At 36.0% G+C, this 15,596-nt stretch overlaps 3 protein-coding genes across 4 annotated transcripts; 2 read left to right on the top strand and 1 right to left on the bottom strand.

The window, feature by feature from the left end:
• Positions 1-161: 161 nt before the first annotated feature.
• Positions 162-2,864, bottom strand: RpL18 (ribosomal protein L18). Its single transcript, XM_018462660.1, has 4 exons — positions 2,824-2,864; positions 2,597-2,683; positions 1,339-1,545; positions 162-529 (listed from the first exon to the last, which is right to left on the bottom strand). Exons 1-4 carry the CDS (start codon positions 2,824-2,826, stop codon positions 260-262), a joined length of 567 nt encoding a protein of 188 aa, XP_018318162.1. The 5' UTR covers positions 2,827-2,864; the 3' UTR covers positions 162-259.
• Positions 2,865-3,666: 802 nt separating this feature from the next.
• Positions 3,667-4,899, top strand: LOC108731912 (J domain-containing protein CG6693). Its single transcript, XM_018462468.1, has 4 exons — positions 3,667-3,760; positions 3,843-4,157; positions 4,517-4,683; positions 4,891-4,899. The coding sequence occupies exons 1-4, from the start codon at positions 3,667-3,669 to the stop codon at positions 4,897-4,899; spliced, it is 585 nt and encodes a 194-aa protein (XP_018317970.1).
• A 943-nt stretch (positions 4,900-5,842) lies between these two features.
• On the top strand, positions 5,843-11,887 carry LOC108732047 (uncharacterized). 2 transcript variants are annotated; one of them, XM_018462658.1, is made up of 2 exons: positions 5,843-8,355; positions 11,809-11,887. In XM_018462658.1, the coding sequence occupies exon 1, from the start codon at positions 6,066-6,068 to the stop codon at positions 8,043-8,045; it is 1,980 nt and encodes a 659-aa protein (XP_018318160.1). In that variant the 5' UTR covers positions 5,843-6,065; the 3' UTR covers positions 8,046-8,355; positions 11,809-11,887. The 2 variants fall into 2 exon arrangements, with proteins under 2 accessions (XP_018318160.1, XP_018318161.1); XM_018462659.1 differs by having other exon boundaries at positions 5,843-8,359; positions 11,809-11,884.
• Positions 11,888-15,596: the final 3,709 nt, after the last annotated feature.

Here is a 15,596-nt window from a genome sequence, read left to right as displayed (position 1 = left end):
TACGATCGTAGACATTAAAAAGTATGATTGAACAATAAATTTGTAATATATTTTAATTTATAAATTAATTCAATGATATAACGTGTAATGAAATCCACGATGTGGAAGTATCTGATTAGAACAGAAAGTCTGGATACAGCATAAGAAAAGAGAATGGAAAGTTGTTATGAAGCAAATGTTTATTTTTCAGCCACTTGACCGCGTGAAAGAAAAGATTACGACTGATAGAACATCCGTCGAAGTGCGTGTTACATCAATTTTATTTCTTATAACCGCAGCTGCGTCTACGGCCTCTCGCCCGTTCGAACTTTCGACCCTTAGACCTCACGTAAGGTTTCGTATGAGAATGTGGTACGCCAGGTGCCAGACCGAAGTGTTTAACGCTCTCGCGAGCGTTACGCGGTCCCTGCATCAAGACTGTGCGTTTTCCAGTTGGGGCTCGTAATGCCAGCTGATCGAACGTGATGATCTCGCCTCCATTTTTCAAGATGCGTGCCCGAGCCTTCTCAGTCACGCGTAAAGCGCATACCTGCAAAAATCAATTGCCATATAATACAAATCTAACTATTTCAGTATTCATAGTCATTTCTTATTTCAAGACAACCTTAAGTAATATCTTAGACTAATATTATATTCATCTGTTTTTTTGTTGTTGTACTTTTCAAGCCCTTTGATTGGCTGCAGGACAAAGGAGGTTTTCGGCTCTCTCTGTCCTACAGCCAATTAACACGGTTGAAAAATTTATCGTACGACAAATATAATATCAGCTTTAAAATACTAATACTGTTCTATGACCAGTATTCTTAATCGATTCTTATACTTAAGATTATCTTAAGTTACAAACCAATCACAAGGCCTTAGACCGGTATTCATACTCTGCTCTTATATTTAAGATCATTTTAAATACAGTTTTAAGATGTCATAAACCAATTATAGAACCTTATCAGGCTAGTATTGTAGTATTACATTTAAAGTACAACAAATTTTTCAAGCTGTTGATTTAGGGTAGAAAGTTGTTGGCTAGGATAGAGATTTGAGAATTTCTGCAACCAATTAAAGTCTTAGGCACAAAGATTGCCTTAATTAAATCGTGGAACGTGAGTCGTAGTCAACACATGTTTTGGCGTAATTATGTATACTGTATTGGCATATCTATAATTATACTAAAACATTGTGTTGACTTACAACTGTAACTCACGTTCCATTTTTATGTTCAGATACTATGTTTATTATATAAAACATAAAATATCAGCCGACTAATATTATTGCAGACAATCTTAAATTAAAAACAGACTATGAATATTGATCTTAGATATCAGTATGCTTGTAGTCATTTACCGTCAACTTGGGGACTTCAAAAATCCTAGCATCGTCAGTGACTGTACCGACGATGACGGCAACACAATTCTCCCTGCCAGGTTTCTTCATAAATCTCACAATTCTCGCCAGTGAAATTGGTGGTCGATGAATTTTACTCATGAACAATCGTTTCAATATAATTTTATTGAACTTTGAATTTGTTCGTCTCGCCAAGAACCGATACAGCTGCAACAAAGCATCTGTTAATTATCAGGAATTCTAATAAATTTTAGAGACTTCCTACAATAAGCCATTAGTAAAATCAGAAGTCAGAAGCTAGAAATTGAAATCAATCACAGGTGATTCTTTTTACATTCGATTGTGATTGGTCAATTTCTAGCTTCTGACTTCTGATTGATTAGTAATCGTTTATTGTAGAAAGTCTCTTACAATTTTCAAAGCTGTGACTTCCTTTAGAAACTTTACAGAAATACAAAATTTATTAAAAACTTATACAAATTAATTACATAAAATATGTATAAAATAAGTATGTCATTAAATTTCTACAAAATTCTGTTCCCAAAAAGAGCCTTCACAATAAAAAGGTTTGAAAATTATAATTACAAAATTTGTCTAATATATGTATCAACTATAATAATCGCTATTTTATGTTTCAAATAAGCGAGATAGGATAGTTGACAAATATTTCTCTAGCGAACTTTCAAATTGAATCAGGTCTATAAAAGATCTGACACAGAGTGCAGCTCGCAATCATAAAAACTGATTGATAAATCGCCAATATACAATCATTAATGACTTCAATCATTTGTACTGTATTGAATTAATACATTACAATGTTTTAAAGTATCTAAATATAGAAGCACAATATAACCAAATTTGACAAATTTGAAATAATACATTTATTCTACTAAATAACATGATATCATTATTGAGTATATAATCGCTTAAAATATTTAATGCTTTTACACCGTTTTGTTAATTTTACATATAGCAACTTTAGTTATGCACTAATCTCGTGCAATGAAAATGATCGAATTCGTTGTAAATCTTTTTCAATTCAACTGAATATGAATTGAAGAAAGATATACGATGATACGAAGCTTCTTTCACATGTAATCACACTTGAAAACTAACCTCAATAAGAAACCATCATGACAGACAATCGTGCATTATTTCATACAAAATTCCAATAAAATGGAATCAAGTGTTTCTGAGTAAAAGTTTGAAGTATATACTTTGCTTCACAGGTAAATAATACGAAAGGCAAGGCATTTACCTTGACGAGAAGTCGTAAATATACATCTTGCGACTTGGGCTCTATTCGTCGCACCTTCCGATCATGCTTATGATTAATATCGATCCCCTGCGAAAAGAAATACTCGTCATTAATTGAATCTAAACAATTTAATATCCTGTAGTCGTGTTTATTTATCGCGATTAATAAGTAGCGGCATAAAATCGCCCGATTTTTCAATCGAACCGGACGCTGTCACACCATCTTACCATTTTGATAAACCGGAAAAGAAAAACTGTACGCGAAAGAGTCGTGCGATCGAAGACAGCGGAAACGACAGAGGGCGCAGCTGGCGGTGACACAGTCGGTAACGGTGAGGGTATTGTTACCGACGGTAGTTCCGTCGACACGCCGTAACGTAGATGTCGCTTCAACGGGCCGATTTTAAAGTCACTAGATTTCTAAAGTAGCGCAATTGATTTCATAAATGTTGCGACAAAATGACCGAAGTGCACATAGTACACGATTCCAAGATATTGGCTACGTTTACACCGTGCGTTTAGTCCGCGACCTATACGATAGATGTCTTTGTTTAACCTACAGGATAAACAAGGACGTCTATCGTATAGGCCGCGGCCTAAATGCACGATGTAAACGTAGCCAATGGTTGGGTGGTTCATCTTTTAAACTGTACTTACATGTCCCTTCGTGCACTTTCATGCACTAAACTTCTGCAACAAATAAACCCGTATTAAACTAAAGAACACATAAATTAAGCATTCGTACATATTTTTTTGTTTATAAATAAACTAATTACAACTAAAAAACATTGATTTACATACTTGACGGCTTTATTTTCCCAAATAAAGCACGTAATACAAATCCATAAATTCGAAATGGCCGCGTTTTGCGACAAAATGGATGCGAATTTGCGGTACTTTATAGATCTAGTGACTTTAGTCGATTTGAAAGTTCGTATTGTTTGTATATATGAACCCGCTAAATTGCGGCGGGCGAACAGCTGATCGCGTCGTTGTCGGTCGTTGTCACGATCGTTAGTATTTTGAAATTGCGAATTAAAATTTTCAGTGTTTATTCGAAGATTCAGCGATATGGCGAGTTTATTAGATCTGTGCGAACAGTACTTCGGCGCTCGTAACTTTTACGACGTGTTAAAAATATCGAAGACTGCAGACGACAAGCAAGGTGACATAAAAGCGTTCTAACCTCTCCGCGAATTTCAATTCTTGGAATGTTTTCTTAATAATAACATTCGTTATGTCATCAGTTAAAAAGGCTTACCACAAGCTATCGTTGCTTGTACATCCGGATAGGGTCGAGGAGAATATTAAGGCGGAAGCGACGGAGAAATTTAAGGTTCTCGGTAGGATACATTCCATCCTCAGTGACAGCGAAAAACGCAAGGTTTACGATGAATCCGGCCAGTATGATGAAGAAAGCGAGGAGGTCGTAATGCGCAATTGGGCAGATTATTGGCGGTCCTTATTTAAAGAAATTACTGTTGAAGATATCAATAATTATGAGAAAAATTACAAGGGATCAGAGACAGAAATCAAGGATCTCAAAAGAGCATACACAGACAGTAAGATTTTTGTAATTACAGATAATCTCAGAAACACATCAATTTTTTTTCTTAATTTAAAGAATAATTTTTTAAACATAAATAAGAATTAATATGTTTCTATAAAGAAAAAAATTTAGTTCAATCTTTAGAGAGAGGAAGAGTTTATTTTTAAAATGTTACAGCTTTTCCTTGAGTAAAATTTATTATTCATTGTATTTCTTACCTCAAAATATGAGACTTTCAGAATCACTATAGTGGCTTTCCATCCTTAAAAAGATTAAGATTGACAGAGATTAAATATAGAACGAAGGAGACATTCTTTATATTATACATATCAATATTGTGATATATTAACAATTTGTTTATACTTTTTCTAGGTAAAGGAGATATGGATTATATTCTAGAAGCTGTTCCATTTACAAACTGTGATGAAGAACCCAGACTTCATGCCATAATTCAAGATCTAATAGAAAGAGGTGAAGTTCCAGAATATACAACTTTTACTAATGAAAATAAAAAAAAGAAGCAGCGTAGGAGAAGAAAGGTAAGATATTTATAAATATAATGTTTCTGATTTGTACCATGAAAAATATGTTGAGGGCTACAAAAAATTTAACATTGCAATAAAACACAAAAGACTAATAAGAAAACTCATGGAAATGGCTTATTCTGATTTTTAATAAACTATGAATATTTTCTGACAATAATAAATTAAAAACATATTTTTTTTAAAGGTTAATTACCTTTTTAGGAAGTATGACACTCCTTTGAAAAAAATCAATTATTGTCTTTAAAAGTGCATATCGTTGAAACTGTAAGATTAAAAAAATATTTGAAATAAAAAGTTATTATAAAGTACTTTCCAATCTATTTAATTTTTATTCAGAACATTTTTTTCTATCTCTTGTAGTTCTCTTAATATCCGTTTCAACAGAAAAAATTTTTTTTCAAAGAGATGTATCTTTAAATATGCATCCCTTAGTTTTGTCTAGAAAACAACATATTCAAAATTCATCAAAATTGGAGGGAGGCACTTCTAGAATTTCCTTATAAATAAATATTATATGTCTGTGTAGTTAATACTTATTCCATTTTAAAAGATATATTTTCATAATTTTGCAAACATATCAGAAACACTAAAACTTTTTGACGAGTCAAAACTCATCAAAGAGTTCTAGTGTTTCTGATATATATGTTAAGAAAATTATAATTTTCACAAATTCTAGTGTCTATTATCAAATGTTTATAGTTTACTTTCTTAATATTATTTCGATGTTTCCACATTTTCATTCTCAGTAGTTTCTTATATATCCGATATAATTAATTGATTTCTATTGTATTTCCACTTAATTTCAGAATGATCTAAAAATTAAAAGAAAAATAAATTTTTGAAACAATTCAATTAGTAAACATTATTACGAAACATTATTTCGTCACCCGTTGCGATTTTTGCCACTTTTGTATATTGCTTGTGTATCGATCTGCAACCGTGATCGACCTCGTGCAATTCTAGCGCGAATTTTAAATCACGTTAGCACATTCATGCTAAATGTCACTTCAACAGTCTTTTAACGCCCCGCAACTCTATTTTCAAGCTTCTCTATTTTTACCGATCGACTGTACAGCTTGACGGGTGGAAGGTAGTAGGAGAAATAGAAGCACTACTAGGAGGGGAAGGTCTAGTAAATAAGTAACCTACGAATGTGAGAACTGCTTCAGTCCGCGTTACAATTAGTTCGATCGTTTGTCGTTAATCGTAAAGTTCGTACGAACAATCCCTCTTGTGACGATTGTCACATTTCGTTCTGTCTGATTGTCGAAATGAGTACAATAGAGGACTGTTTTTTCTACGACGATTATTGTTACCATTAATCGAAGCGAATTGTATTATTTTGCCTGTAATCTCTTTATACGTCAATCAAAAAAATGGATCATACTATAACTTTAGTGTTATTTGCCTTGTTAACTGCATTTGTCGGCGATGTCGCGGCATCGTGCAGAAAGGTGGAGAATGAGGATATGCTGGAATATGTCTGCGAAGGTGGCCACCCCGTTGATTTGACCACCATACCTGAAACAACCGAGAAATTGCGGATCTTTAGGATGCCACTTCACAGAATAACTGTCGATACGTTCTCGAGATTTGGCGGGAACCTTTGGGTATTGAGTTGCTCGCATTGCGAGATTACCGATATCGATGCAGACGCTTTTCGACGTCTCGTCAATCTTCAGCAACTCAGCTTAGATAACAACCGCTTAACTACCGTCAGATCGTCGTGGTTCGAAGGACTGGACTCGCTGACGTATCTCGATCTCAATTACAATGATATACGTGACATCGAAGACGGCGTCTACACGAATCTACCCAGTCTCGTAGATTTAAGGATTTCGGGAAATCGACTGCAATGCCTGAATCTCGACGAGATGTCATACTTGAAGGAACTGAAGCGCATTTTCCTCAGCGAGAATTCCGACTTCGCCTGCCCGCATGCTGTCAGCAAATTCCTTGAGAATCAGGGCGTTGCTTTTGAACAGGATCCCGAGTGGAGAAGACTCACTAGTGACATAATCAACGTTCATGTCCCACCGATTCTCGTGGAAGAAGACGAAGAAATCGACAAAGAAATCGTGCCAGCGTATCGCGAAAGGTTGCACCCCAGTAGACCACCTTCAGAGGAATCAGAAGAATCTTATAAGACGAGAGACAAGACGTTTTATCCAAATCATTCGGAAACATACCGTTCACGCCATAGGAGACCACCAACCACGACTGTACGAACAACGCCGAAACAACAGGAGGAATTGCCTTTGCCGCGAGTGGAACCGAGATTTCCGGACATAAGATCCGAAGACAAGACACCCTCGCATGTACCATCGGAGTCATCGTCGCATCAGGTAATGTCTTACCCGTATTCAACGCCGGAAACGCCGCGAGCACCGCCCGCCGAAGATATCAAGATGCCAGAAACTGACGGACCGTCGCGAACGGAACACACCTTAATGTATTCACAGCCGACACATGAAACGACGCCCTATTGGTCATATCCAACGCCGGAAAGATCGCGAGTACCACCCGTAACATTATCGGAGGATATCAGGATAGTAGGAACTGATAGGCCATCGCAAACGGAAGACATGTTAATATACCCGTCATACATTCCACCGCATGAAACGATGCCTTATCCATCGTATCCCACGTCAGAGAGATCGCAAGTATTTGTTGTAGGATCTTCAGAGGACAAAGCGATCGGAGAATCCGGCAGATCATCGCAAGCTGGAAATACTATAACGTATCCTCTATATGTTACAAGTGTTACAACATCCAATGGTCTGGAAAGTATGCCGCATGAATCCATTCAAATGACGTCCGATGTTTCGGACATGGTTTGGTCCATAGATGACTCGGTTGAACATCCGGTCCATCCGATACCGGAACATCATAAACAATTTCGCCGTCCTACTGAAGGGAGCGACAGAGTGACGTCATCAACGAAAACACCGTATTATGGACACGATCCACGTAAAATGATAGTCGAAGAACCATCATCGGATACCGACGACGACTTTTTTATCGCCACGGATCGGCCTATTGAATACGATCGATCGCAAACTACGACGGCATTTGACATGCATTATGTCAGACCTTCGCCACCGGAATTGATACACTCACCTTCGACGGACGAGATGTACCAAGCTCCGTATTATGAACCGACGGTCACCGTACATCCACCGTTTCAAAATTATCAGGATAATAACGGAGCGTTTACAGGCGTTCGTCCTATAGATACGACGCAAAAGCCACTTCCCGAATGTGAGAATTCGGCATCGAAGATTCAATCAGCTGCTGCACTAGTGACGTTCGTTGTCGTCACTGTTTTTGGGCACGCTGTCGTGGGAAGATTTTAGAGCGCGCCTTCCTGATCGTCCAGATGAGCGGGATAGATCACAGATAATTTATAATTAGACTACGCAGAAGAAAATCGAATTTACATCTCGCCTATTTAAGGAACGCATTCATTGTGTTGTGACCTGGACTTTTGAGCGCGCATTTATGTATTTAACGTTGTAACTTTTCCTCATAGTATTTCCCCAAAGACGCTTCATAGGATTATTAACCAGATGCAGATAACTAGCAAGAGAGTAATCAAGACGGATGAAACTTTCTTTGGAATTGAACATTTTCTCTGGAAATGACAAAACCAGCTAAACCTGATGCGTAGGTATAGATATTGGCAAATGCAAAAAATTGAGGGAAAATTAATTATGACATATTTAATTTATTTTATTGTCAATTCCAGGTAACTTTTTTCTTAGGTAACTTTTACAATGCAACTTTTTCTCTAAGGCAGAAACGTAAAAATTTGAATTTTTATATATTATATATGTACATAAAATAAATTTTACAAATTTTATTATGTATGTAGGTATTGTATGTACTTACATACATGCCTTCTAAAGAGCCTTTTAGAGTGAATCGTCACTCTAGAAAGTAAAATCTCACTCTTAAAGGTTGAAAATTGAGCCACTCTTTTTCAAGACTATCTCAATTTTCCTTTCCAGAGAAAGAATTTAGAGAGTATCACAAATAAAATTTTTCACTTCACATTTCCTTCCTAGGAGAAAAGTTACATGATCGCTACCCAGACAATTCATTTAAATACGAAAGCCTTTTTCTACGTTTTATCGTCGTATTCTGTAGAAGGAAATGCGAGTTTTGATTTTGTAACTTTTCCAATTGGCACAAATTTGTTAAACACTAATTGAATATCTCCGAGAAAATCGAAAGATGTTGTTGAAATTTATTAGTTAATAATACTAAACTTAGCCGATTTAGCGTATCTTTGATCTCACGTGGCTTTTTCCGATTCTCGGAATCGCTTGTGGCGTGATAACATACGTTATAACGTCGTGAAACGCTTGCCAAGTAGAAAAGCCAATTGAGCGGAGTGTATGTATGCCCGGGAAATGATTTTAATTGCAATTAAGTGGCGACGCGGTCGTCGCGTGATAATGAAATAATTATCAAGTGTCATCGTCCAATCGCGCGGTCACGCGTTATGTAATGACCTTGCAACGACTCATTCAGCGTTGCCCCTCACAAACGCGTTAAATATATGTTCAAAGGCATCACTGTTAGGAGTCAAGTTCGTACGACAGCTTCCGTCATTCTTCGTGCAACAGGTGCATCTTCGCCGAGAATCCGCCGCGGTCGGTCGCGCCAAACGGAGGACAGAACGAGAGAGAATGAGAGAGAAAACAGACTTCTCCGCGTAGAAATCATTGAGTGGCCTTGATAAAGTGCTAATAAAGCGTCCCGTTATAACGAGAAACGGGCGGCGTTATCTCCATAAGATGATCTTCATCGTTGAACAGATGCGTAGCGCTTCCGCGTACATGTTTTTCAAGAGCTTCCCCGTGATCCCGAGCGAACTTGAAGCTCGCGCAGTCAATTCTCCTCTGAGATTCCATACCGATGACACATAACGATCGTATTAAGTATAACTTCGCGCCATCCCTGCTTCGATGGCTGTCAATTATTTAATGCGATTTCCTTGGGCTAAGGAGTGGCGCGATATTCCGATCAATATAGGCCTCGGATAGACCATGCTGCAAGGTCGCGGAAAATAGTTCCCACCTTCGACTTGGACAGATACTTGTACGTGTTGACGGCCTCATAGATACTTGGCACAGCCCGAGAGAAATTTTGTCTCAAAATATTGTTTTTGCACAAAGCAGTGCTATCCTCATCCGCATGTACGAGTAACAGTTCTGTCAACTCGATATTAATTATTGCTTGAGATTAACGATTGTTGCTTGAAATTAATTCAAAAAACGATCATAAAATAGAAATATACATTTTTTACCCAAAACGTATTTGCACATCTTATTTTAATAGAAGACGGATGATCGAGTCCTCACTGAGAGAAATGTTTTGTATGATAGATAACTTACTTATTGTGTATGAGATGTGTTAGAATAATCAAATTTTTATTAGAACAACCAAACTTTTAAATTAAAAGGTAAAAAAGTTTTTGTAAGTCACATATCATACAAAATATTTCTTTCAATGTCTCACAAGGGAAGTTTCACAACTGTCCGGAACCGATTTGATTCTCCACGAAATATGTTGTTAAAGACGAAAATTTAAGAGACACGTATTTTTTTATACGTGTCCTAACTCATGTTTAATTTTTTTCAACAAAAGTTGTACGGTTTCAAGAGTACTTTAATGTTGTAAATTAAAAAAATTTTTTTCTTCACAACATTAAAGTACTCTTGAAACCGTACAACTTTTGTTTAAAAAGTTTTTTTTCTATTTTTTTTTACTTCCGACGATATTCGCCTCGAAAGAAAAATACCGTTTTTTTTTCTTTTTTTTCCAAATAAGTGTTTCACCCCTTAAACATGAGTTAGGGCACGTATAAAAAAATACGTGTCTCTTAGATTTTCGTGTTTAACAACATATTTCATGGAGAATCAAATCGGTTTCGGACAGTTGTGAAACTTCCCTTGCCAGTGCTGCTCGACAAATAAGATCTCAGCTCGTTACAATACTATTGACAAAGTAATGTGATGCGGAGTCTACAATAGGAGTCGTAGACGGTCGTGGGGTCTCAAGTCGTAGAAAATTGACCAATCACAGTCGAATATGAGAAGAATAATCAACTATGATTAATCAATTTCCTACGACTTAAAACCTTACGATCTTCTATGACTCCTATTGTAGATTCCCCGTACAAGATCTCTTTCATTTTTAACCGCTGACGAATCCGCGACTCGGTACACTCAGAATCTTGAGAGGCGTTGTGCAATGCACCAGCATTAGGTAGCCAGTTAGACGTACTTGCCAGAAATTATAAATAACGGAATTTCTTCAGCAGTGAATTATGGAGTAGGTCACGCGCGATGTGAAGCGTCATCGACGCTTGTGTATCTCGGAGGTAGCTTGGTGCTGCCCAAAAGGGAACCCAACCGCGAAAATTTTGAAAAGTACGAACGTCGTAAACTGAATTCGCGATGCTACGTTCTAGAAGTGCGTTTGGGGAGACGCTATTTGTGTCATTCTATCCTTGTTTCACGTCTAATAAACAAGATAGAATGACACAAATAGCTTGAATAGCGTTTCCCCGAACGCATCCTAGGATTCATAGTATCACTGTTTGAGTAATGCTCAATGCCATAGACCGCGTATGCCGGTACATACTGCGTCTCCGCTAAGCGATCCGAGAATCGTGCTTATAAGTGACGCATATCCCGCCGCTCCGACCATCGATAAAATCGATGACCCCCTTGAAATTAAACTGCGCCGTTCCCTAGAAGAAAAAAAAGAGAACCCCGCTTCACGCCGCTCTGAATGCGAAGTCGCGTGCGTCTAATACTCTCGATGGACAGCGTGTGGCGCGTTTCGGAAATAGAAATACGTAACGCGCGCGTAGAGTCCCTCGCTCTTGTTACGAGTGGGCTGTAATTAATCTTGTTAACAGGGAACGCGCTTGTGCGTCTCACGAGTAGTCGCTATCTGCTTTAAAAAATCTATTCCCTTCCGCGGCGAGTCTGGATCGAATTATCAATTTAGACTAAACGCCCTGATTAAGCCGCTCTCTAGTCGGACAGTAAACAGTCATCGACTTTTCATACTAATTGGCCTGATCGACTTCTGTGATTGCAGTGGGCCAAGGAAGCGGCGGAAGCCGAACGCCTGGAGAAGATGTTGAAGATCGAGAACGAGGAAAACGCAGCCGCAAACGACCTCGCGCTGGTGATACAGAATCGTAATAAAGCTCGCGCCAATCAGGCGGAAAGTTTCTTTGATTCCTTGATTGACAAATACGCGAAGAAGACCGAAAAACCGAGTAGAAGCAGAGATTCGCCCTCAAAGATTACAAAAAAAATTAAGAAGAAGACGTAGAGATAATCGATTGTGTCGGAACTGCTGCGTGTCCACTCCATGTCTTTGAAAGTTTCAACCTCTTGTTAACATTAAATTGCAAAATACGAACTCATAGTAGATTTCCATAATGTGGATGGTTGTGTTTAATTTTTGTATAAGTAATTCAAAACATTCATCGAATCGAATGGACTAACTTGTATGGTTTATATAAATGTCAATTAATCGCGCGTAACGTAAATTAAATCGTTTTATCGAATTAAATATTTGCTCATGACAAATGTGCACAACGGTGTAGACATGCCGTATACTTTATATAAAAACAAATATCGTACTTGAACTTTATGATACAACTACGTAATAATATTCTCGAAAGCAAGGTCGCTGTAATTATTTTCCGTCTATGTGAAACAGAAATAAAGAAGCTTTTTAATATCTCCTTTTATAGTTTCTTTAAAAGTCTATTTTAGCCATAGACTAGAGATCGAAGATAAACTGCGAGGTAAGTATACTTCAGTATGTTTAGCAGTATAGATCCGCTGAATTAAATATACGAACACTGCCATAATTTAATTGAGTGATGATTCTGACAGTTGGTTTAGTTACACTTGCAAACGACTCTTTTCTCACTAATATTAGCTGCTACTATAATGCTGGTTATTGTTTCTAGCCATTTATTTTTTCTACATTATATAAATACAAATGATTTGCTTCCATTTACAAAAGAAAATGTTACTGCTGATTTAAAAAATAATTTGATGAATAATAGAAATATTAAGATGTCTTACGTAACTTTTCAACATGTTAATTCTTTCCGAGAGAGAGGAGAGAGTTGATTTTACAGAAAATGTTACACAAAAAGTTTTCCGATATCTCCGAAATGTCTTAATAGAAAAGAAGATATATTAAAAGATATGATTTTTTGTTGCTAAAACCACTTTTTTCATATTGAAAACTTCTAAATCGAAAACTTCTGAATTCATTTCTTATATGAATGAACGTGCAAAACTTCAACCTTGACAATCTTAAATTTTAGGAAGGCATTTTCTTATTAATAGAATATGTTGGATCAAAGCTTTTGATAGTCTAGACGATTATTTAGTGCGCCGTATGCTGGCTCTATGCCATGTTTGCAATCTCAGAAGCAGTGCTTACAAACAACGCATATTCGTCTTCCGGATGAAATTTCCGGATATCGATGACTTTTTAAAATTACCTTTATTTGCTACATTTAAAAAATATACAGTATGCGCCAAAAAAAATGCGACTCTCTTTTAATCACTATTATGTTTGCCGAGTGTGACACAGTAACGCAGTAATTGCAATTAAAGGAAATCGTATCGAATAAATATTTGGTAGGACAAAATATTTGTATTAATATTATAATCAAATTTGCCCCCGTCCACTCATTTTATTTAACTAAACCGACAACTGAAGTGTTAGTTGTGACAGTCATTTTTTTTTGCGCATACTGTACATTCACTGTCATTTTCGTATTTGGCAGTTTATATGTATATTTCACACAAATATTTGATAATCTTGATAATTTCGAATACAAAATATCATGAAAATAAATTACATAATTTTTAATTTTATCTAGAAATTATGTGACAATTTTATATGTACAATACTTATATAGTATTATATTTAAAAAAATAAAATTATGTATTATATATATTTTATCAAATATATTCATTTTTATACTTTATATATATATTTTTGTGTGTATTATATATGTATATTTTAAAGTAAAATTATATACAGATTGTGATATTCTACTATATCGATATTACCGAGAAAAAGATCAGGTAGATTGTTATGACTTCCAAAAGATTGCGCTAGAAGTATTTTCTCGTCTCGATATTTTCGATCTAACTTATCGCTGTACGACAAAATAAAAATTCGGAAGTTAATCTTTAAAATTAATTACACTCCTAGGATGAATAATTTTGATATAATATTCGTCACGCGTAATAAATAAATATAAATGATGTTTAATTAGATCATTAAACATTTCACAATTTGCCTCGGAATTAGGAAGTTTTAGACATTCTGTGTGATACGTAATTATCATAATTATTATATCGATATTCAAAATATAATTAAGGCCTTATAAAGTTCAAACAATTATGCTGAATGCACAAAGACCTATTTAAAAGAAGTAGAAGCGTTTTTATAATACTTGAAACCCAGGAATGAATTTAAATAAAGTGTGACCATAATTTTGCAGTGCAATATGATTAATCATATTACTTTTCATGAATTTGACGCACGTCATATTTAATACATTTATAGAATACATTAAGTGTTGCTATAATAGATATTAGAAAAATGCATCGTCAGTTTTCACACTGTGTGCAAATTCTTCGGTGGTTTAGGTGGCACCGTCATTAGTGCCACGGTCATCGATAAGCACAGGCAATGTGTCAGTCACACCGTTGGTCACACAGCTCGTGAAAGATGGGACGAAGGAAAGAGGCAGAGAAAAGGAAACATGCAAAAGAAAAAGGGAGAGAAAAAGGGACAGACTCCTGCCGAGCATCTATTCTCTCGCTTGCGCGTCCCTCGTATTTCGTGCGGCTTGAGCTGGTGATCATGGTGACCACGGTGTTATGGTGCTTTCAAATCGGTGTTGGTAGAGATGGTATGTACACTAAGCAAGTGGCTGCCTCCTATGGTCAGTCTCGTGTTACGTCTGGTCGGAGCGACAACACGATGCACATCGGGTGACACAATTTCCAGTCAATACTCCTCCTTATACAGAATTTTATGCGCTGGGTATACACGTTGCTATAGCATTATACGACAATTTTTGCCATTTACTTTTGATCCTACATCGATTAAAAAATTATGTCTTTCCAAACATTTATTGTTTGTCGCGATAAATTTGTATCGAGTGTCCTCAATGATCGAATTATGTATCCATTTCAAAATCGGGAAAGTTTAGATTTTTAAAATCTCACAAGGGTGATATTTTTTTGCAATAAATTACTTGTAAACGTATAAGATCTTTATTACCATCAGAAAATTAAATTATTTATCAGTATAATAATACAAAATTACATAAAAATCTACTTGATAATGGAAAGAATCAATACTTATTTAAGTCACATTTATATTATATTGATATAATAATTGAAAATATTGTATAAATGGAAAAGTCTAATTGTAAAATAAAAATTAAGAAATAACTGCGCAAGTCGATAAAAAATATGTACGTATATAAGATTTTTTTATTTTAACAAACAAATAATCACTTTTTTATTTTATTCATCTTCTATTGCTCAATTTTAATAAAAATTTATTACCATATTTATGTCTGTTGAAATATAAGGATCAATAAATTACACTTATTTAATCGAACGTTTGCGGCGATAATTACTTTTCTACGGGTTGTTATAGTTTTTGACACGTCTCGAGAAAGAGCAAAAACGTTTATGAAATTTACTGGACTACTCGGGCAAACGAGCCACCCGTTATGCAAGATTGGCGCACACTTTGACGGAATTACGTACGGGCAATTATGGATATGTAGTGCAAACATAGGTAGCAAAGTGTAAACCATTATT

The sequence above is a fragment of the Mycetomoellerius zeteki genome, unplaced genomic scaffold (genome assembly GCF_001594055.1).
Source record: "Mycetomoellerius zeteki isolate Tzet28-1 unplaced genomic scaffold, Tzet1.0 scaffold145, whole genome shotgun sequence".
In the NCBI taxonomy this organism is placed as follows: Eukaryota; Metazoa; Arthropoda; class Insecta; order Hymenoptera; family Formicidae; genus Mycetomoellerius; species Mycetomoellerius zeteki.
The sequence above is the reverse complement of the archived record's forward strand: the minus strand, read 5'-3'. Positions and strand labels throughout refer to the sequence as shown.

Excerpts from the sequence above, each read along its gene's own strand:
- RpL18 (XM_018462660.1), bottom strand. Across the intron at positions 1,546-2,596 it reads ATTTACGACTTCTCGTCAAG|CTGTATCGGTTCTTGGCGAG; the intron begins GTAAATGCCTTG and ends GCTTTGTTGCAG. Across the intron at positions 530-1,338 it reads TTGAAGTCCCCAAGTTGACG|GTATGCGCTTTACGCGTGAC; the intron begins GTAAATGACTAC and ends TGATTTTTGCAG.
- LOC108731912 (XM_018462468.1), top strand. The coding sequence starts at position 3,667 with ATGGCGAGTTTATTAGATCTGTGCGAACAGTACTTCGGCGCTCGTAAC. Across the intron at positions 3,761-3,842 it reads GACTGCAGACGACAAGCAAG|TTAAAAAGGCTTACCACAAG; the intron begins GTGACATAAAAG and ends TTATGTCATCAG. Across the intron at positions 4,158-4,516 it reads CAAAAGAGCATACACAGACA|GTAAAGGAGATATGGATTAT; the intron begins GTAAGATTTTTG and ends TACTTTTTCTAG.
- LOC108732047 (XM_018462658.1), top strand. The coding sequence starts at position 6,066 with ATGGATCATACTATAACTTTAGTGTTATTTGCCTTGTTAACTGCATTT.